We start from the raw sequence: 24,726 nt of genomic DNA on the forward strand, positions 1-24,726 counted from the left end.
TTCTTGATGTTGTCATCTTCGCTTAGGAATTTATAGCAAAAGGAAATGACAGCACAATTACATTAATGGTCAAGGTTGATTAATTTCATCAAAAAATAAACTTTACGGCTTTGCAAAACTGATAATAATAAATAAATACGATAAAAGATATCATTTTTTATTTCACCAATGAAGACATTAATTTCACAACCGTAAACATTACACAGCCTCCAATTTTCATCACGAGTATACATGAACGGAGCGGGGCAAGTGGGCGGAGTGAGCGTATTTTTTAAGTGGAATTCGGGCGCGGGCGTCGCGTGGGGCTCGCACTCGATGCCCGATCACGACAAGTATCAGCTGCGTCCGCGCACGGCGCGCTCCCGCGAGCCGCGTGCGCGCCGTACGCCACAGCCCCTCAGCAAATACAGGAGGAAAACAGCGAACGCACGGGAGAGGAGTAGAATGAGAGAGATAAACCGTGCTTTCGAAGCTCTGCGACGAGCAGTACCCGCTGCAGAAATAACTGGCACGCCCGTTCCTTGCGAGAAACTTACCAAAATCACGACTCTGCGATTGGCAATGCGATACATTACGGCGTTATCTTCTGCCTTAAGAGACTCGAGCCCCGAGACTGATTCTTCTCGACCGGATCGGTGGCCCTCACCACTATGCTCGGAATTGTCAGAATTCTCAACTGAGCAGGAAACTCCGTCGGAATTCGCTGAGGACTCCTTGTCGCCATTTGACTCCTTTTTTGCGGAATTCGACTACGAGTACATTGACAGGACATTTTCGTGACAGTGAAGTGTTGGAATGTTCATTAGGTATTCCTCAATTCTCATTTTGCCATATTAATTATATTAATTAATTTTATAAATAGTTTATCGAGTGAGGTTTTTGAGATTTTATTTATTTGTTTTATTAATAAATTGTTTTTGTTAAATGGGACAATATTTTATTTAACGTTGGATCCCCAAAGAGTTAAAAATATAAATATCCTTAACTTAAATGTTATTTTAATATTTATTTCACCATAGCTATTTTATTGACAGTCATATATTTACTTTAATTTCTTCACATAATATTTAATTTGGTATGGCTATAATCATATTTTATTTTTTGTTTTACTTTTAATGAAATATTGATGAACAATAAAAAATATTTTAATGTGCATTGTAAAATAAAATATATAATATTTTAAAAGCTTTAAATAACACTATTAAATAAGCCTTGTACTTGAATATTTAAATAAAAATGAAATAAAGAAAATCTATTTAACATTACAATTATAAGGACTTTTTGCCTTTATTTAAAAATGAATAAACGAAATATTTAAAAATTTATTACAATGTATAACATTATGTATTATTAAATGTGTATATGTTTTGATCGTGACACTTCTATGTGCGTAAGTATGTACTTACGTACGTTATTGCTCCTTCGTGCATTTCATTAATTGTATACTAAATACCCTCGCGATTTAGTTATATTTAGTTATTAATACATAAATGTTACATAAAAATCAATTCAGCCTTCAATGACCCACAAAACAGACACATGAAATCATTTGCCTCTATTGGATAGGTAAGTTTTTCTTTGTTTTTTTTTGGTCATTATTTCTTCTTTATATAAAGAAACTATTATAATGAAAAAAAAACATTTAATAAAAAATACAGAATCGCCTACTTTTCTGTTAAAATTTTTGGTATCTAAAATGTTAAGTAGGTATATAAATGGTTAGCCAACGTCGTCGCGTTTGGACTCTACTACCACTTACCATCAGGTGGAGTAGAGTCATTTGCCATCCCGGACATATATATAAAAAAAAAAGAAAATATTGACATTAAAAACTATTTCTAAATGCAATATACGACTAAAGTCGATATGTGATACAGTTAAAAAATATAATTTAAGTCCAAATATAAAGCATACTGCTCATTGTAAAAGCTATTACTAATATTATTAAAAATTTATTAGCTATTAATTGGATTAAACACTAAACAAAAAACTGAAATTTCTTATAATGTGCCATATTTATATTAAATTAGCTAGTAATAATATATTATTTGTTGCTTAACCGCGGTAACCTCAGGAATTCAGGATAATTAAAAAAAAAAGTTTTTAATAGCCCAATTTATTGAGAAATATATAAAATATGTACAATTTTTACATTAATATATGACCCACAGGGTCGAAGAAGTGACGTTTAGCGCTAAGAAAACAGTGTGAAGCAGCTCGTTTTATTATAAATTTTATTATAATATTTGAGCCGGTTGGCGTGGTTGGTGGATGCCTTTCACGCCGACGGTTGTGGGTTCGTTTCCCACCCAGGACAGATATTTGTGTGCATGAACATGTCTGTTTGTCCTGAGTCTAGGTGTAATTATCTATATAAGTATGTATTTACAAAAGAAAAATAGTATATGTAGTATATCAGTTGTCTGGTTTCCATAGTACAAGCTTTGTACAAGCTTAGTTTGGGATCAGATGGCCCTGTGTGAAAAATGTCCCAGGATATTATTATCCCAGGATATTATGAGTAGGTACTCGTTCAACGGTTGTGTTTTGAAAACATTGTTAATTATAATGTGTATTAGAGCTATTTTCAATTAAATATTTTGATAGTCTGGATTTTATTTAAACCTTGAATGAGTTTACATTTTTTACATAGGGTGGTAAATTGTTATATAGTTGTGCGGTCGCGTAATCTTAACCGAGATGGCCCAGTGGTAAGAACGCGTGAATCTTTACCGACGATCGTGGGTTCAAACCCGGGCAAGCACCACTGAATTTTCATGTGCTTAATTTGTGATTATAATTCATCTCGTGCTTTATGGTGAGGGAAAACGTCGTGAGGAAATCTGCATGTGCCGGTTGGCGTGGTTGGTGGATTCCTTTCACGCCGACGGTTGTGGGTTCGATTCCCACCCAGGACAGATATTTGTGTGCATGAACATGTCTGTTTGTCCTGAGTCTAGGTGTAAATATCTATATTTCACTGAAATTCTGGCAAATGTGTATTCCACCAACCTGCACTGGAGCAGCGTGGTGGAATAAGCTCCAAACCTTCTCCTCAAAAAAAGGGAGAGGAGGCCTTTATCCCAGCAGTGGGACAATCACAGGCTGTTACGGACGGATACGGTAATCTTAACAGATGATCGTGGGTTCAAAACCGGGCAAGCATGTGTCAAAACATGCATGTGCCTAATTTCACTGAAATTCTGCCTCATGTGTATTTCACCAACATGCATTAGATTAGCGTGGTGGAATAAGCTCAAAACCTTCTCAAAAAAAGGAAAGGAGGCCTTAGCCCAGCAGTGGGACATGCGCAGGCTGCTACTTTAATATTATGTTGCTCGGCCAAAGAACTAAGAAGAATTTCGCAATAGTTTTTTGTTATTTACTATATTTTGGTTCAGACTACATTAAGTATAGTAAAATCAATCATATCGTTCATCAAAATCAGTTAAAATAAGTTTCTCTGTTATACTTTTGTCTGGTGCTTTAACAAAACATTACTTACGAACACAATAATGTAATAAGTATCATTATAAGATGAATTGATTCAAAATTGGCATTGCTCAATAGTCTCAGTGTAGTGATGCGAAACGCGACCAGTAAATAAGGAAGCGTGGGCAATGTACTACTACACGGTTCCACCTGGAGACACGCGTCACGGAAGATAAAACCATGTCGTAATAAGCAGTCGGGCCCACGCATTGATCTCTCATTGTATTGTCGATTGATAGGAAGATTAATGCAATCGCCTTTTTATTGTAGTTTGTTATTTAACTACAGCTATATATGTACATATATGTATATAATAAAGACAGAGAAAATGTAAATCTATTTAATTATAATACTTTAAAAATTCAAATTTATAAGCACGTCGTGTTTTCTTTTTGATTTTAACACAAATCGAAATTTAAAATTAATTTACGTTAAACCCATTTTGCTTATAATAAGCCACTGCACCTAACTCAAAATACCGATGCAATATAATAAAATAAAACGTTTTTAATCTGTGACGATAATGCCAATGTGTGAAGACGAATGATACACAAAGATTTATCAAATTTATTAAAATATAGATCTCTCATGTTTTCTCATTGATATTAAAAATAAAATTATTAACAATTGTAATTTTTTTAATACTTTATTAAGAAATATAGAAAAAAATATATATAAAAAACGAACACTACATACCGAGCCACTATTCTTTTTTTAAATAAATTAATCTGTTAATTTATGGGTAACATTCATGTTTAAATCTTCATTATTTTTATTTTTTAACCTCATTAAACCGACATGGTCCAGTGAATAGAACATGGGGAATTTGACCAGGCATTGCGGGTTAAAATCTCAGAATGCACCGCTGAATTTTTATGTGCTTAGTTTATATAGATCATATCTTGCTTGGCGATGAGCATAGTGATGAAACCTGCGTGATAAAATAACAGTTAGATATTTACAAGCTGTTACTATATATCTCTGATGTAGTGCATAATCGCATTTTGTTATATAATATAATTATCGAAGAACGAAAATTAAAAAGAAGAAGAAAACGTTAGAGATTTGAATTGATTCCCGTGAAGAGCCGAAGAAAAATTGTCATGGTATCTTACCACGAACCTCAAGACATGATTTCCGAAGGACCTATAACAGAAATGAATAAAAAACAGGATATTAAAAAAATATGATGATGAAGACGGGCCAAAATAAATAGGATAAGGGCGAGCGAATTAATATATTATTGTGATGTTTGATAAATACCCTAGGATGTAGGATGATCATCGTTGGAGTAAATCTCGATACTTATTTAGCTACTTTTCTGAATTTATACCTTCATATGTATGTACATAATGAAATGAAATAAGATTAATAATAAAGAGGTTTCACGGTAGACAGTTATTTAGTGGTTTAATAACTAGAATTTCAACGCTAGTTTTATTTCTTTATGTACATCAGTTGTTGACAAAAGTAATACCCACACCCTGAATCTTCTGATACTGATCTTTCCACGCATTGGCCAATCTCAAACCAGTTGCGTTTATTATTAGTGTACAGTGAGCAACATAATTATTCGACTCGTGTCAAGCTAAGATAGAATCAACACTCCTTCTGGGTTTACTTGAAAAAAATGCAAATCTTATGCAATGCTCGTATCATGCAATAAAGATCCAAGCGGTATCCCAGCGCTTGCCCGTTTTGGTTTAAGCGGATTGCTTTCCCGCCAAATACGGCCGCCATGACAGTTCATTGAATTATGTGATTAAATGACATGACATATGAGTTACTGGCCGCGAAACTTTTTTGGGCGCGGACAGTTATACATGAAGCTGTCCATCTTATTATGATTTTTATAAAGCGTGTTGATTGCATTATTTGTGGGGTAACATTTCATGTATTTTAGGAGACTACAAAAAGATTCGGATACTTTATATATTTAGTGCAGGAACGCAACCATTAATATCACGGTCAACCAGTGTTTACTAAAAAATCAACATCAACGATGTATTCGGGACTACGTACTTAAGTTATCTGTGCAAATTCAATGTGCACCAAGGAACGATGACTGCTACTTTAAATAAAACATAAAAGCGACAAAATTTATGAAATGCATTCACATTTATTTGCCATTCTGATTGCAACAAGAAGTAATGGGATCGCGTGGGTAAACCGCTTCGTCAAGGAAAAATACGTTTAAAAGTGTTTTTAAATATGCGCATACTTTTGTGGGACTTTTGAATATAAAACTCGTATTTCATTGTTCATTCATCGCTTTTAAATTTTCTTTATTACAAAAAAAAACAAACTAAATATATCATTCGGATACTTTAATATATATTAAGATCTGCCATCTCACCGATTCTAAAATATATTATGTAAGTTTTTTAAAAAAAGTTGTATTTTACTGATAGTAGGGCTTTGTCCAAGCTTGTCTGGGTAGGTACCACCCACTCATCAGACATTCTACCTCAAAACAGCAGTAATTGGCATTGTTGTGTTCCGTTTTAAAGGGTGAGTGAGCCAATATAATTACAGGCACAAGGCAAATAACATCTTAGTTTCCAAGGTTGGTGGCGCATTGGCGATGTAAGCAATGGTTAACATTTTACAATGGCAATGTCTATGGGCGTTGGTGACCACTTACAATCAAGTGGCTCATATGCTCGTCCGCCTTACTATACTATAAAAAAACTTATTTTTTGACTAAGGGATTATATCAATCTTCTTGATTAGGACAAGTACTTTACAAAGGAATCCAAAGAAATCGTTAATCATCGTCATAGAGTCTGCTAGAGCTTAAATATGTATGTTGCCAACCGTCTCCCTGGTAGATAGATGGTATATGGTAATTGTCAATATGTGAATGGATGAAAGACAAAATAAGTAGATTAATAAAAATAGATAGATACCGCGATATTAATAATAAATACCACCATATTAATAGTAACACTAACAGTAACAGCCTGTTAATGTCTCACTGCTGGGCTAAGGCCACCTCTCCCGTTTGAGGAGAAGGTGTGGAGCTTATTCCACCACGCTGCTCCAATGCGGGTTGGTAGAATACACATGTGGCAGAATTTCAATGAAATTAGAAACATGCAGGTTTCCTCACGATGTTTTCCTTCACCGTCAAGCATAAGATGAATTATAAACACAAATTAAGCACATGAAAATTCAGTGGTGCTTGCCCGTGTTTGAACCCACGATCATCGGTTAAGATTCACGCGTTCTAACCACTAGGCCATCTCAACGATGAATAGTAAGCCGTATATAATTTATATGTTCTGTAAAAGGATGTCTGCTTATTTTTATAACCCAGTTGTCAGTACTTATTTTACTATGTGTTGATCAGATGCTAATATCTACTGTCAATGCACTTACACCAGTTATTTAAAGGAAATAGTTTTTCCTGTAATTCATTTGAATATAACAAAGATGGTACGTTAAATTATTGTTGTTATCTACAGCACATGACCTTACAATTTTCAACATGTTTTTAATTTTTTTATTTATAATTCAATATACAAATTATATACATATTAAGCGTTGGTTTGTGAATAAAATATAACGTTTACGTTTTGTAAATTGGACTTATACATTTTTATATATTGAAATAATAACAGAAGCGTTACAATAATACGTACCGTGCTTATGTATTCTGTGCTATGCTGTGTGTGTAATAATATATATATATATATATATATTTGGAAATATATATATATATATATATATATATATATATATATATATATATATATATATTATTAAAAAGCTTTCTTGAAATATAATTTAGAATTAAATAATTTTGTGATTAGCTACTAACGATTATTAAGAGGAAAATTATAAGTCATGTGCATAACTACTTGAACTCGACGTTTATTCAATTATGTAGTAGTAAACATGTTCGATGATTAATAAATAATTAGCAGTAAAACGTTCTTAAAATAACACGCAGATAACAACATTCGAGGCCATTTATAGGTATATTTTCGTTATAATTTATTTTTGTTTTATGATTTCGTTTTTTATGATATTTATAAAATAAAAAAACGATAAAGTTTTGTCAAAACTTTAAACTATAAATGACATTTATTAATGTAATTTTATTAATACAAAAAACTGATAGTGTTATGATAAATGATAACATGACATTATCAATAAAAAAATATTCTTACAATTTGACTGAAATTGAAACTTTCAATTTCAAAATACATATTCATATAGTAAATTAATATTACGATTTCAAAATGTTTCCCTGACTTCGCTCACGCAGCGTATTATATATTTATAATTGCGCAGGAGGTTTTGTAGGTAGTGCCCAAATGTGTGTTCAAACACGGGAGCGCTCTATTATCATAAACCGATGGAATTGCAACCCAACACGACTGGACAGAGTTCGGGATAATTCAGTTAAATCGTTCGTAATATTTTATATAGTAACATCGAACATACTAAAAAGTATAACGTAAGTATGAACCTGTCAAAACGTTCCGAAAATGGTCCTCGGTTACAAATTATCAGAACATTGTCAGATTGCAAGGTAATAAACTCAAGATGACATTCTAGTGTTAAGGCTGCGCACACGCAAAGCGTCTAACTTACTTTATTTATTTTTATTTTTATACCACAGATTATGTTATAAAAGGAATCGTAGACACTTTTTCTTTTAATATTATCTGGTAAGGATAAATATACGAAATTAAGCTATTACCGGCCAAAAAATACCTTAATAATACCTTGTGCCTTTGGAAAAATTTCAATCTTCTTTTATACATACATGATGTGTAAATTAATAGCACGTAAACCTGTATAATTGAATCGTACAAATGTACGTCGTTATAAAATTATACCGTTAAACATCACTTAAATTCTGTCGGTCACTGCGTTCATTTCGCTTTCATGTTCAAAGCCCTAAGTCGTACGACACTCGAAGAAAGCGTCAACACCGCCCACACACGTACTTATACAATAGGGCCGAGTCTAAAGTAAGTTCGCAAATATTTCGATACAGTTCACAAAAATGTCTATCTTTATATCTTATACTTTTCGGAGTCTGGATCAAATTTGAAAGTCAATGACCTTGATTTTTTTATTCAATGCAGATAAACGTTGATAACTCACCAATATACCCCCAAACGTTATCATACGTAATAAGAAATACTTCCCGTAACAGCTGCATTTGACACCGTGAAAGTCATGTTAGATTATTACTGGTAACCGAAGGTTGGATTCTGAGCCATAGACAATTAGCTAACTTTTATATATGTTAAATATCTAAACAATAATAATAATATAATTGGATTTATAGATGGTATATAGATAAGTCAATTGTTAATTATACTTACGTAGTAAGTACGTTTCAAATGAGCTATTTATTTACACATATGTTTTTTTCTCTTAATTTGAATAAATTACAATTTATCTTTTTAAAGAACATCTTGATATAAAGTTTTACATCAGCCAGAATCTAAATATCCTCTTAAGAACTACAAAAGCATTGTTTAAGTTATCTATTGGGCGTAATTATTCTCTTATCACAACACGATTAAAATCGATTCGTTAAGTGAGAAAACGAGTAGAAGGCTTCCCCACATTGGTATTTAAACAAAAACAAATCGATAATTTTTATTTATTTGTTTCAGTGCATATATTGTAAAAATTATGTTCCTATATAATATGAAAAAATGGTACATAAAGGCGCTTATCGCTTAATGTGATTTTCCAAGGATAACATTTGTTGATATAAGTTTGGTAAGAGAACACAGGTTGTATATACCGTAACAGCCTGTGAATGTCCCACTGCTGGGCTAAAGGCCTCTCCTCTTTTTGAGGAGAAGGTTTGGAGCTTATTCCACCACGCTGCTCCAATGCGGGTTGGTGGAATACACATGTGGCAGAATTTCAGTGAAATTAGACACATGCAGGTTTCCTCACGATGTTTTCCTTCACCGTAAAGCACGAGATGAATTATAATCACAAATTAAGCACATGAAAATTCAGTGGTGCTTGCCCGGGTTTTGAACCTACGATCATCGGTTAAGATTCACATGTTCTTGCCACTGGGCCATCTCGGCCATCTGGGCATCTCGGTTGTATATACGTTTGGTAAATAAACTAAGAATAAAAAAGTACTCATTAATATATTATAATTATACATTACACATATCTGCACATTTTATTAATAAACATAGCTATATACATAATTATTTAATGTCTTATACATATAATAATAGACTGCATATTATTTTTAACATACATACAGTACAGTACAGTAACAGCCTGTTAATGTCCCACTGCTGGGCTAAGGCCTCCTCTCCCTTTTGAGGAGAAGGTTTGGAGCATAACCAACATACATACATTTATTAAATGTACCTAGACAAATATAAGCTTTTTAAATGACTTTTATAAGTGTTATTGTGCATAAAAATACATTCCTTACGAAGTTCGTAATAATCTTTTATCGTCATAGAAACAAAATTTTAATAAGTACTTTTAAACTACAAATAATTCCTATTTGTTTATAATTTCGTATTGCTCGAGTGACAATAATCGCAAACGCATGTTGATGCGTTGTTGAAACCTACACCCCGCTTACGCCATGGAGTAATGGAGTAATCAGCACGAAGTTTACGCTGACTATTGAAACTTTTTTTTATTTTCAATGCAAAAAATAATCTGTCACAATTTTAAGTGTATCTGTTGCAACCTTACAGTTTACGTTCTTTAACATTTATTAAAATGTCTTTGGAAATTATTCGTGTATTTAACATGAATAATTATTCACCTTTTTTCTAATTTTATAAAAAAAAAAGATTTATTTTAATGAGACAGCGCTAATAGGTATTCACTTAACATAAAGTCACTGACCTTCGTAAGCGATTTTGACTTGGTTGTAGAAACTGTATCGAACTTATAAAGACAAGACCGTGTAAGCTTCAGAGATCATTGGAATCGTATCAAAATTCGTTGACTGCTATTTGAATTACCAATGATCGAGTAAACAGGACGTTCGCATTCCCTTAACCCTATTTCGTTGAATAGAAAATTTAAAATTTAAAATTCAGTAAGCATTTCAATGTAGATATATTTTTCTGTTTCTTCTTTAGATACGATAGCTTTCCGATATACAGCATAAAAAGTTAATAGTTTGGTGGCTTTAAGGCAGACGATCATATGAGCCACCTGATGGTAAGTGGTCACCAACGCCCATAGACATTGGCACTGTAAGAAATGTTAACCATCGCTTACATTGCCAATGCGCCACCAACCTTGGGAACTAAGATGTTATGTCCCTTGTGCCTGTAATTACAGTGGCTCACTCATTCTTCAAACCGGAACACAACAATACCAAGTACTGTTTTTTTTGCAGTAGAATATCTGATGAGTGGGTGGTACCCAACCTTGTACAAAGCCCTACCACCAGTGAATGAGCTTAAAGAAATGATTTTATAAGATAACTATAAGTATAACCAATAAATACATATTTTAAAAATAACTTGCTTGGAATAGAACCTACGACTATGGGTGATCAAAGCAGGTTTGTTAGAATTTTTACCTCTACGACAGTCAGGCATTATCTGTACAAGTTTAATAATAATCATCGCATTTATTTAATACAAAGTTTATTGACCTTTACTTTTAAATCTGTTAAAAGTTACGACGACATATAAGGCACAGGAAGCATTGTTTAAGATTTAAGTTTAAGAGAGATGTAGCATGTGGAATAATTTTTTGGTATAAATAAGCCACGAATTTCGGAAGATTCATTTTATGATCAAGATAAAGAAAATGTGACGTCAGAGCAGCAAAACGTACATTTAAATTCCTTATTACACTTTTTTTGTATCATAGGTTTTTAAATAAAATTTTGTAGAATAATTATTAAAAAATTTAATGAATAATAGGTACACTTTTATAAGAACATACAAACTTAACTTATAATTTAACTTTGGCCCGCTTCGGCATGAACATTTCTTTATATTGCTGTAGTCCGGTTTGAAGGGCAAGGTTGCCAATATTATTAAAGGACATAATATTTTAGATGTTGTCGTTGGTGGTGTATTCAAGAAGTGGTTTATACTTCTTACAGTGTCTCAGACGTCCCACATATCCCACAGATGTGGGCAAATATATACTCTTCATCATCATGCCAAAAGCAAGTTATATCTAAAATAGTAACAGTATAAAAAAAAATAAAGTTGGAAACTGATCAGCAGCTCTTATATATCCGTATGATCCTCCACTTTTTTCTTTCATTTGTGAGATTGTCATAATCTATGAACGAGATTGGAGCAAGTTTTTTCCCTTTCAGGAGCAACCTGGAGGTTAGGTTCAAGTCGAGTCTCTCCACTTCCCTGAGAAGTGTTGAAGAATGCGAAGTCGCGGGTATTTTATATTAAAATATTCCACCGATCTGTGCAAAGAATGGCTGTCGCGGGGGTTTTATTTTGTAAGACTCCCACATACTCCAGAGATCCGGGCATCTCTTAAAGCCTTCCCCTACGTTATATAAAAAGTTCAATTATTTTTGTATATAACTTTACATTTAACATAAATTTCGTATATAAATCTAAACATATACATATACATAATTGTTACATACACTGATCTTCCTAATAGAAACATATCTTGCCCTTAACTCCAAACAGGTATCCGTTAACATAAATCAAAATACAATTAAAACAATTATGTGTAAGTCATGTTTTTGATTACTTCCAGTTAATTTGCCGTCCGAACTCTGTGTCGCTGTAAAAAACATAGCTGGTAATATTATGACCTTCTCAGAGCATCGAAGGTGTCGTTAAATGCCGTTAAGTTGAAAAGAAATCAGAATAATTGCTTCTTAAAAAAAGGTATTATAAATATATGCTATAATTTTTACAGATATATTTACATTTTTTATATTATTATTATATAACTTACTTCACATGTCACTTGAAGTTACGAAAGATACGTGATACAACTCAGTCGGCTAATAAAAAAAGGAACTAATCTAACAGCCTGTAAATATTCCATTGCCAGGCAAAGGACTTCTTCTTAAGGGGACGGCTTAGAGCTTATTCGTACATGCTTCTCCAATATGGGTTCAATCAAATCCAATATGGGTTCAATCAAATCAAATCAAATTAAAGTCCTTTATTCGATATAGAAATTTTACGCTTACTTAATGATTGTCAAATTAAAAACTACCACCGGTTCGGACAAGAAAATACCCTGACCCGAGAAGTACCGGAGCAAGAAACTCATCGAGTTTCTGTTTATTATATGTTGCAATTATTTTTAAATTTTTACGAAATAAATTATAAGTACAAAATATGCATATGAAAACTAAATGGACCTTACCCGGGCTTGAACCCGTAATATTCCGTGAAATTAACGTGTGCTAGCCACTTGGCCATTTCGGCTGTGAGTAATGTTTTATTTATTGGTTTTCCGCTGTTAAGGAATAAGCTCAAAGTCAATGTTACCCCTCGATTTTTGTTTAAATAATACCTAATACAGATGACTTATAGGCTAATTGGCTAAACTAAACAAATATTAAAAAAAAGAAAATAGGTTAAACAAATTCAAAACTAACTGTCAATATCTAATATCTATTCCACATAATATTATTCTTTCTACAGGATAATATTATTATTCATTTAGATATATAAGTATAATTAGTGACACTCGATCTAATTATAGCAATATCACTCAAATACATCAAATTAGTTACAGTCCGAATAAGCGAAGACTTTAAAACATGCCTCGTTGGAATCCAAAACAGTGAGATTGATTACCAATACGTTTGGAAGTATAACCATGAAATTGTACTTGTTTGTTTTATGTCAACTTCGGCTACATACATAACGGACTGTAACTTTATTTGCAGTTTTAAATTTCGAATTTAAGAATTTTTATTTCTGTAAATAATGATTTAAATGATCTTGTATGTTAAACAATATTTGTGGCGTAGAATTTTTATATTTGTTACGTAGAATATTAATATTTTATTTGTATACATTAAAAAAACGATTCTACTGACTACATATCCAAATAGAATTTTATTTAATGTTTATTTTTAAGAAACTTTCAAAATATATTACTATTTAATGTCAACAACAAACGATATTATACAAACTAATAAATATTTGTAATATTGTATATATAAATGAAAATGTTGCCAGTTTTTTCCCTCTAGCTTTTACGTAGTTTTACCGATGTATATACCTAAGCTTTGTTTTACAATATTACACATATTTGTGTAATATAAAAAACACAATAGTATTTATATAAGGTTTTTCTAAAAAGAAAGCAGAAAATATTTAAAATATAACTTATTAAAAACCGATCGAATTAGGTAAACAATGTTATGTAGACATGACCTAAGAACGCAGCGGGTGACGCAGGCGCCTAGCAGGGCGCAGTGTATCTAGATTCTATAATTCTAGTGTGAGAAAAATATCCTAGCCCTCACCTAGATACAAGTTAGCGCTTCGTGTGAGCTGCGACCCTATATGTACACCGTGTCAACTGGTATGATCTACTGGACTTCTAATTGCGCGAGCGAAAACGACATTCCGCGCCAAAAGAATAACCCAATTTTTTAATGAATGTTTATGACAACAAATAAACAATGTAAAATATATTAACTTTTTTTAAAATATTTTTAATCTGAAACTGCAATCATGGAAATATGTTGATGTAATTTATTTTATTACTAAATGAGCCGTAGTGTTCATGTAATCAAATATTCCATTATCAATTACGTTTTTTTCAATTCGGCCAATAATTCCCGAGTGTTCTTATTGATAATATAAATAATATTTTCAAAGAACCACAAAGTACTAAATAAATATTTAATTACTTGTAATATAATCCAAGTCTAAATATTGTCTGTCTGTGGCTGTCGATGAAGATTTTTTTTAAATTACAAAACCAATGTTTGGTGATACAGTTCTTAAGATCGCATATAGTAAGTAACAGTAACAGCCTGTGAATGCCTGTCCGAATGTCCTGCTGGACTAAGACGTCCTCTCCTTTTTTTTGAGGAGAAGTAGCATCGGTGGTGCAGTGATAGAATGCTCGCCTGCCATAAAATAGTATTACTTCACTATAACACGCGTTTTTACATTTTAATGTGTAGTTTTTCCTTAAACATATTTCTTCCTTTCATATTGTACACAACTTAATTGAGTCATAATCAATTTCTTGATATTGGTTACTAATTTGTATACAAATAAATCTAAATAAATAGAAATAAATGTTTGCATGTTCGTCCTCTATGAGCTCCTGCCATCTGATTGTAGTAAAAATTTGGTGAGTTGTAGAACAACTGACAACCCAAGAAGGTTTCTACTTCCTAGGACAAAAAATCTCGTTTTTTTTTTCTTTTGTTTTAAACGTTCTATGTGAAGCTGGAATTAGTATAATGTAAAAATAAATTAATTTGAAGTAGTCCAGTGGTTTGGTTTATGGTTTGCACGAAATTTGACCTATTTTTATAAACAAATCTTACCTATAAACTTTTCTAATGCTATATAGTTTTAGAGCCTTTCTGTTATAATTAATAATAATTCATAATGTACCACAATTTTTGATGTGCACGTATTAAAATAAATTTAGATATACATTTCTAAGGACGTCTTGAATTAAGCTCTTGTAAAAACCAGCAAAATGTACCTACTCATAGAGAAACTGCATGTTCCCACGCCCACTACCAGCTAGTGCTTCCTGCGGGCTTGCGTGGGACTCGTAATATAAAGGCATATACGCCAACGTACCACTTTCAAATCACCACATTTTGTTTACTACAAATTATTTTTCAATAATTAAATACATTTTCGTAAGGATCGTCAGTTGAAAGTATGAGATTTATTTAATACTAGTTCTAAAATTCGTATCGAAAATATCTTATTTTATATATCAGATGTTTTGCAATTCTTTATGTAAATAGTTTTTGATTTTACAGTTCAACAAATTTTGTGTCATTTGTTAATTCAAAATCAAAACAAACCAATTAATGTAAAAAGACAGTGTTGAACCAATTCGAATTTTACATTAAAAATCTCTTTTCGCAATCTTTTGCGATATATCTAAATATTTCATATGTTATTTTTTATTTAAAAAGAGAATGACCGCGACAAGAAATAATAAAATAAAAGCGACCTATTTTAGTATTGATCCGCACAACAGCATGCCTGCAACAAAGCATAACATTGTGCTATTTTGAGCACCGGAGATTTGTCATAAATACGAACTCAATTGTTTCTCAAGAATTAATGATGATCTCAAGTTATCTCCAAGAATCGTCGTCCTAACCTGGTTGTCATTCCTCTTTACCGCGTACTTGTTTCAGTCTAATATTTCACTCAATCACGGAGCCCAATTGTCAAGACCTGACTACGGTCATGAGCTCATTTTTGTAATCATTTATAAAGAAATACAATACGTTCTATGATCGTGAGCTTTGAACACACGACGAGTGACAAAAGTAACTTGATTTTGCCATCTACAACTAAAACAGTCTTTACGTCAAGGGAATAAAGTTTAGTATTATTTTGGTGTCGCTTTATGACTGCTCTTTTTGGGGTTGTCGTAAATAGGGCATGTCCACCTGACATGGACGTATTAGGAATGGTGAACGTGTGATTGGGAAAGGCTCAGACCTGTGAGATCATGGGTTGTCATAATCTATTCGTTTACAAGAATAGATGGTTCAATGGCATTGCGATTATTTTGAATAACGATTCTAATTTACGTACGAAATGCAACCCAAATAAAATTAGACTTCTTTTTTAGTTTCAACATATCGCAATTTAAAGTGAATTCAAGTAATTACTTGAATTCGCTTCAATTAAGTAAAATTTTACTAAATTACTTTACTAAGTTATGTCTTTGTCTGTAAATGGGATGTATTTGCTACGTTAGAACCAGGAGCTTTGGCGCACCTTAGGAGAGGCCTATGATCAGCAGTGGATGGCGATTGGCTGATGGTTGGAAGGAATTTGCCAAGTGGTTTCTGTTCTGGAACCATTAGCTTTTCTTTATAGAATATTTTATAAGAGATTTATAACAAGCAATCGGTAAAATTTTGTAAGATATCTTTCCTCGAGAGTTAGAAATTTTAATTTAGTTCGAAAAAATACTGCATAGCTTTTGAGGAATCATTTCTAAAACTAGCTTGTCAAGGTTGAGAATCACCGAAAGGGCTTTTCACAGTGTGTGTAAGATTCAGTGGTAATAATGATGACAGAACATGAAGACATGACATTTTCTTCTAAATCACGTATTCTTCTTAAGACTTATACCAAAATCCGGGTTTTGTTGGAATAACTTCGAAATGGAGTCTCCTTTCGAATTAAGTATATTATTTTCATTAAAAAACTAAATATATATATTTATTCAAGTTCTCAGTGTATATAACTCTTGTTATATAAATATTATTTTTTAATAGTCTATAGGAAATAGGATTGAGAAACTTTGTTTAATGATGATGTAAAATGCAAAACTCAAATTTTATTCTGTTTATAATGTCACAATCTATTTATAACAATTATTCGCAAAGCTTCTGTAGCGTGATTCAGGAAATCGAAATCATAAATAAAATTTGCGTCTTATAATGACTCACCCCAAGTAGGTGGTAATAATTAATTCTTACTTTACACTGGCCAATTGCGTTTGTAACATTAGATAATCAGATTGACATCCATTTCACTTAAGACTGGTTGGTTCATTTTCACTTTTAAATTATAAAATATTTCACATGACAGTTGAAGTTTATTTGAAAAAAAAATTGTTAAACGCACTAATCTCAGGATTTATCAGTCTGTCATTTAAAATTTTTTTGTGTTAGTTAGCACATTTATTGAGGACGGAGGCTCAGGAGATCAGGTCTATAGAAAAAGGAGCAGTAAAGATTAATGTGGGTGAAACCGCGCGGCAGCTTATTTAAAATAAAAATAAAGCATATTAAACTCAAACGACTGTCTCCCTTAACACTAGACCAGACCCTTACTCCAATCCTCAATACTATTTCGTTATTCTAGGTCCTCTAGGAGCTTACTGTCGTTCTCTATTATCACAAATATATGAATAAGATGATTAATGAGGCATAGTCGATGACATAATAAAACAGCTTATTAAATGAGCTGCCATTTTGGCATTGTTATAATTACAATATCATTGTTGAAATCCTCACAGCCAATCGAATCAAATCGTACCTTATGTCATGTCATGAATAACTGCCAACTAAATAACTCACCTTCCTCTTCAATTTCCATCAATTACATTTCCTAAGTACCCATTTTTTGATTAAAAAATATAAATCCCCATCCTATTTTCATATATCAATCAGAAATATAAAGAAAAATAATAAATATTGATATAATAATATTATAAGAAACGTGACTCATTGCGACCGGGCGACACGATTTGACCACTTTGACACAGCCATTGCACCATATAAGGAGATTGACCGTAAACGGTAGTCGGCAAAAATATTGATGATATTATATGTTACTCGTTATCTAACTGTGATTGATTGATTTCTTACTTGAATTCGACTTGTTTTAGACAAGTTTGCAATGATTAATTTTAATATGCGACGATTGAATTTTATGTCAAGTTGAAATATATTTTACGATTTGTTACGCCACTGTCACAATTACATATAGGACAAAATACGCAGTGTATTTGTGCTTTTCTGTAAGAACTCACATCGTTACTCGCCCGTGAAATGTTGACAACCGACTTATGGTGTTATACTATTTTGATGCGTGTATTCTCGAATAATACTTTCTGATATTTCACAAGCGTTTTCTACGTTTTTAATTTGTTATTACATAATAGCCCTATTGTAGTATAATACTTATGATTAAATAATGTGAAGAAAGAAGGAATATAAAAACAAGAAGATGCTGATGCTCTGATTAAGGCTAGTGCGGCTTAAGTTCCATTACTTTTGATATTCTAGATGACATTAGCACAATATATATGTATATATATATATATATAAATACAACATAATAAAAATAGAGTAATTTTATTTTTATGAAAGGAACGACCTACTTAAAGTTTTATGCAACTCCCCTTGTCGAAACTGTAGAATAAATTAATGTTATTTTTTTCAAAAGCTAAAACAACATAATAAAAAACACTCATTTTTATACCGCAATAATTTACAACCCCGTAAATTTCGAGTAAAGTTAGCTATTAAAGCTAACTTCACTATACACTATTCATCAATTAAATCCTACAATAAGGTAATCATAAAAAAATGTTTCAGGAATCAAAAATAAAAAAAAAAACTAAAAAGTAATGCAAATGGTCAGATATTAAAGAAAAAATGATTTGGTTTTTAATTATGAAGATGATACTAGGACTAATGGCCGATTTCATTCTCAAAGGCTACTAGTCAACTTCGCAAGATATTTTATAGTACAGTTTATGCAAGCACAAGTAACCACTCAATTCCTTTGCACTCATAATCATAATCCGATGGAACTACAAATCCAATACGACCAAAAAGAGATCAAGCGTGGCATAGCTTTAGGCGCTTTCAGAGTCACTGGAATGTATTTTTAGGCCATGTGAGAATTTCTTCAGTGAAAATTCCAATAAATAATTATTGACCTGGGTTAAACCCAGAACGTCGGCGTCTACAGGACTATAAGCTACTCACTAGACCAATGAGACAGTCGATAACTTGAATGTCTTACGTGTATATACAATTCATCACATGCTCATATGTACGATGAAGGCTAGCAACAATTCTACGTAATAAATGAAATTTTGTATCGAGTGAATCAACCGCTATTCTAATACTCATTGAATCTCGTAACGCATTCATGATTCAAATTTTAATTAAAAATTAACATATTTTCTTATGCAACTTCTTATTATTATTGTAAATACCAATTCATATAATAAAATGTTTATATGACCAACTGACATACTAACGTACAGTCTTTATCAGTGGATCTAGAAGCATTTTGCACACGGCTTCCTTTTATAAAGATGATGCACTAAGACAGACTGAAAGTTCATACGAAATAAAAAGTATCGTGATTCTGAAAAGATTTTTCTTCTAACATACTCGGACAAGGATAAGAAATAAAAACGAAAGGTAGATAAGATTTGACATATCCGTGGAAATCTAACATGTTTTCTGAAATCTGAAAGTTCAAATTTTTAGTCGATAATTAAGTGACTTGTGACTCTTAATGTTATTTATCTATTGTCCATTTATCGCCATTTCATATGCAAAATCCTAACAATGTTGCCACAATACAAAAGTTTATCAGACAAATCAATCACTGATCACTTAGATCAAGGCACCTTACATCTCTCGAGACCTCAAGAATCTTGCTAGATTACCTTAAAAGATTTAGCCAACTTTACTTAGTCAAACATATTTTGCAGTCCACTAAATTAACACATTAGATTTTAGACTTTATCCACCACGAAATAAGGCTTACTTAAACATTTCACTACAAATGGTCAACTATTTAGACCTACAGAACCCTGTCTAAGCAAAGATACTGTTTACATTAAAATTAACGAGCGCTGTAAATTGTTTACGCGATTTTGAACATTGATAGTTTAGCATAGAAGTGATTATTGATTGTTATTGTTTTTTGAATAGCAATTTGATAGCGATTGTAAATGCTTAGATTCAAAATATGGTGTTTGACTTTAAGGTAATGCGTCCTTTGTAATATATTTTTGTAAAATAAACTTGGCGCCTTCAAGTGAATTAATCATTAATACTCAAGTAACACACTTTATATATTAATACGTATATCTTACGTAATGTAGAAGGTACTATCGATCCTAACATATTTCACAAAGTTTTTAGATACATATAGAACTCACACTCAAAATTCAACGTTAAAATTGTATTTTTTTATAGAAGAGGAAGGTGGACGAGCATATGGGCCACCTGATGGTACGTGGTCACCAACGCCAAAGACATTGTTATTGTAAGAAATGTTAACCATCGCTTACATCACCACTGCGCCACCACTATATATTTATTATAATTACACTGTATTGTATTCTAATGACATCCAAAAAAGTTTCATTTCGATACTAGTTAAAGTAAATAGTAATAATTATTACAATTAATTAGTGCTGTAACCTCGCCTGATAGTTTTTTGTGCCTTTTTCAAAGGTACATAGTGCAATAAAAAGTACGAAAAGAAAGAATTCAAAGTCTTTTTTGTGTTATTTTGTTGCCAAATAGCAATAGCTATGTAAATTGTCCATGAGTACCTATATATGTGACTGTGAGTATGAGAAGCGGTTTATGCACGGTATCAGTGTCTATAGGCGTAGGTAAACACTTACCCCCAGAATGTCTATTTGCTTCTTTCAATCAACAGCCAATCGTTGTCCACTGCTGAACATAGGCCTCTCCCAAGGTGCGCCAAAGCTCCCTGTCCTCCGCCTTCCGCATCCAGTTGGTGCCCGCCACCTTCTTAAGGTCGTCGGTCCACCTGGCTGGAGGGCGCCCTACGCTGCGCTTGCCGATTCGCGGTCTCCACTCTAGGACTCGTCTGCTCCAACGGCCATCGGTCCTACGACATACGTGACCAGCCCACTGCCACTTCAGCCTGCTAATTTTGCAAGCTATGTCGGTGACTCCGGTTCTTTTCCGGATAATCTCATTTCTGATCTTATCCTTCAAAGATACTCCGAGCATAGCTCGCTCCATAGCACGCTGAGCGACTTTGAATTTGTGGACTAGTCCCGCAGTTAGTGTCCACGTTTCGGCACCGTATGTCATGGCAGGTAAGACGCATTGGTTGAAGACTTTCGTCTTCAAACATTGCGGTATAGACGACTTGAGGACTTGACTTGACTTGACTTATTTGCTTCTTTATCTTTCTATAAAAAAAAAAACTTCCAATTTTACTTAATTTTAACAATATAGAATAGGAGCCAAAGATCTTCCTAAACCAAGCTTACAAGAAATTGTCTTATTGATCCACATCACACTACAATTATCCAATTAGTTTCATAGATGGACGAACGATGTGTAAGAACAATTCTCATGAGAAATAGACCACCATAAAGTATGAACACTTAAAAAACTAAACTTTTTAAGCTATGAACACTTAAAATTTTACGTTGTGTTTTTTTTAAAGCAGTAATCGCACATACATATTATCTATTTTAATAAAAAAATCGATCCATTTAATGTATATGAATAAAAATATATTTTTTGTAAATAGTTGCAACAATAATTGTTACGATTTTTTTATTTTATTTAACCGGTAAGAATGTATTTATCGTAATTCATATACACCTTATTTAATGGTACCTAATTTAATTTTTAAAGGCATATATTATTGACACATGCTTCAAACTTATCTTAATTATTGTCAAGAGTTATTTAGGAGATCATAACTTCAATCAATTCAAGCCTAATTAACAGAAAAGGACATGAGAAACGAGCGTTAGTTTGACCACCGAAGGTATGCGTTAAAAACTTTTTTCTGAATTAAAAACGTCGTTAGAGCTGTAGAAAATATGATATATTACCAGTAGAGCGCCTCTTAAACATATTGCGACAGTTTTTATGCTTGAATTGTTCGTATAATCTATGTCGTACAGTCGTAATCAATAATGTGTGCAGAACTATATCCAAGTAACGTAGCATTAAATTTACTATAAAATGTAAAATAAAATCAAATAGATTATTGTGACATGGAACTAAATATAACAGGTTTATAAATAAATGTAACCGAACAAACGAGTGCTGTCAGATCTACGGACTATTAGGCCTTTAACAGACGTTAAAGGATTATCTATAGTTTATACTTTCTGTACTAACTCAAGAAGGCAATTTTTTAACAATGACATAATAATTTTTAGGCTTTATCGATTGATACTGAGTCGTATGTAGAGAAAACAGAGTTGTAATTTCAATAACAAAAATATCTATCGACAAAGTACAGCTTACGACTAATGCCCAATTAGCGCAGGCACTAGACTTTTCTTGAAAGGAAATTCCGTTCCCTCGCTTCTTGCTGAAGCTTTTCAATCAATCTATTTCGTTTTAAATTGAATGAAGGAATAAATCAAAATATTAAATTTATACTTGCCGTTTTTATTAATGATGAAAAACGTCTTCGACTTTGATATTTTTAATTACAGTTATCACTTAAATATTTTCAATGATAAATTAAAGAAGGTTTGTTTTCATTTTTTAAATTAATGTTAACAAGATAATTTTATAAGAATTTCTAAACGAGCGTTGGCGCCAGTCCTTGTAATCATGTTGGTTGCCGAATAATTATTATCCGTGTAACTTGATTGACCTCGTAACCTTTTAAAGCTTAAAAACTTAAACTCATTTTAGAATTAATTTTAAAAATATTATTAGTTTTATGTCAGCTTTTAGCCTGCCCAGCTGGGTTAATTTATTATTAGGGCATAATAAAAAAATCTACGAAGGCCTAATTATCCTTCCGCTGGTGAGTCGTCAGATCATTGTATATTATGTTTAGTACAACATCATCTCCAGCAGAGCGAATTTGGAAAGTTTCAAACGTCCCTTACCTAACGGTCTGGTACCTTAAAAAGGAACACTACGGGCATCCGCGCAATACCTTGCGGAGCATCGCCGACAAAAATGCTCACAGGAGGACCTTTCTCCCGACTTCACAAACCAGTCTTATCGTGTTCCACGTGAACAAACCAGATGAATTGTGAACGACCCCAGAGTCGCCCTGAAGTGATGATAATGTGCATGTCGTTTCTTCAGGTCTAATCTTACGTCAAATGAGCCGGACACAGTCATTATTTGCGTAAGGCGAAATATCTCGTCGCTTTCGAGTTATTTAAGCCTCGGAAGGATGGCTTCAAAGACCTATTTACGCGCGTGCTGTTCCACAGGGAGACGGTAGACACAGCTCACGTCGTAAGCCTACCTGCTACTTCAATGCTTCTTTCACATTCGAAGGGACCACGTCTTCTGCCGGACGCGTCCATATCGTTCAGACTAACGAAGGATTTATTTAATTATTTAATCTTTTCAACACACAATATACAAAAAATATGCTACAAAAAAAGCATAGGTAAACTATAAAGCATGCAAACGCCCTATTTAGGATTAAGATAGGTAAAAATTTGTTTTTTTTTTTATACCTACCCAGACGAGCTTGCACAAAGCCCTACCACCAGTAAAAATGATAATAAGCATATAAATAAAGCAGCTTACCATTTAATATTTAACTATAAAATTAGGCAATTGAAATCACTGTACTAATTTAGGACCTTAACTCGAAAAGCAAATAGTTATTAGCTAAAAATTCTTGTTGTAAGATTCAATATTCACAAACCAAAATTTGCTCATTTAAGTATGTTTAAAAGTTCATTGACTTTTCTTACCTTACTAAGTATTATCTAGTAATATATTCTGTTAATAATAAAATAATAAATTGTTTTTATAAAAATGGTCACGGTATCTTCACATGTTGCTTGTGAACCACTAGACCGAATAGAATTGTAATAAAATAAGCCACTGTATCTTAAACTAACAAAAAAACACCATTTTCGTCTTATTTTTAACAACGCTTTAAAAATATTGTAAGTTATCAATCTGTGTTAATGCATAAAAATTTAATTCAATGACTTCTATCTGTTTCGATATATTTTATTTAAAAAGTAGCGGTTTTTTTATTCCTATCGAAAGTCCTAATTAATATTTAAATATATATTTAGATATGGAAATATAATAGTTCGCCGAGTAGTCGAAATTTGACATTTGAAATTCTGAGAAATATATACAGTAACAGCCTGTTAATGTCCCACTGCTGGGCTAAGACCTCCTCTTCCTTTTGAGGTAGAAACATTTTTCCCTACTCAATTGATACCACAAGGGTATAAGTAAAATAATTTTTTGAAAAATCTTCTCGTAAATAGCTAGTATAAAAAAGCGGTTGACAAACAGAGGAGCAATCGGTACCCACTGAACTGTTTTGTTTTGCAAATATTTTATATATTTTTTATTTCAATAATCTTTTTTTTATAGTAAAGGGCGGCGGACGAGCATATGGTATGTAGGTACTGCTGTTTTGCGGTAGAATATTACTCATCAGACGACGACGAGACCAGACGAGCTTGCACAAAGCCCTACCGCCAGTAAACTTTAATTCTTCCGAGTACATATTCATAGCTGTTAGCAATTTGTGTATGCTGATTTCAATCTATACGTTATTTTAAGTTTTTATACTCATTTGTTGCCTA

At 32.6% G+C, this 24,726-nt stretch overlaps 1 protein-coding gene across 1 annotated transcript; it reads left to right on the forward strand.

Moving 5' to 3' along the window:
* The first annotated feature begins 287 nt into the window (after positions 1 to 287).
* LOC126769548 (helix-loop-helix protein delilah-like) lies at positions 288 to 925 on the forward strand. Its single transcript, XM_050488413.1, has one exon. It carries the CDS (start codon positions 316 to 318, stop codon positions 778 to 780), a length of 465 nt encoding a protein of 154 aa, XP_050344370.1. The 5' UTR covers positions 288 to 315; the 3' UTR covers positions 781 to 925.
* The last annotated feature ends 23,801 nt before the right edge of the window (positions 926 to 24,726 follow it).

This window comes from Nymphalis io, chromosome 7 (genome assembly GCF_905147045.1).
Source record: "Nymphalis io chromosome 7, ilAglIoxx1.1, whole genome shotgun sequence".
Taxonomy (NCBI): domain Eukaryota; kingdom Metazoa; phylum Arthropoda; class Insecta; order Lepidoptera; family Nymphalidae; genus Nymphalis; species Nymphalis io.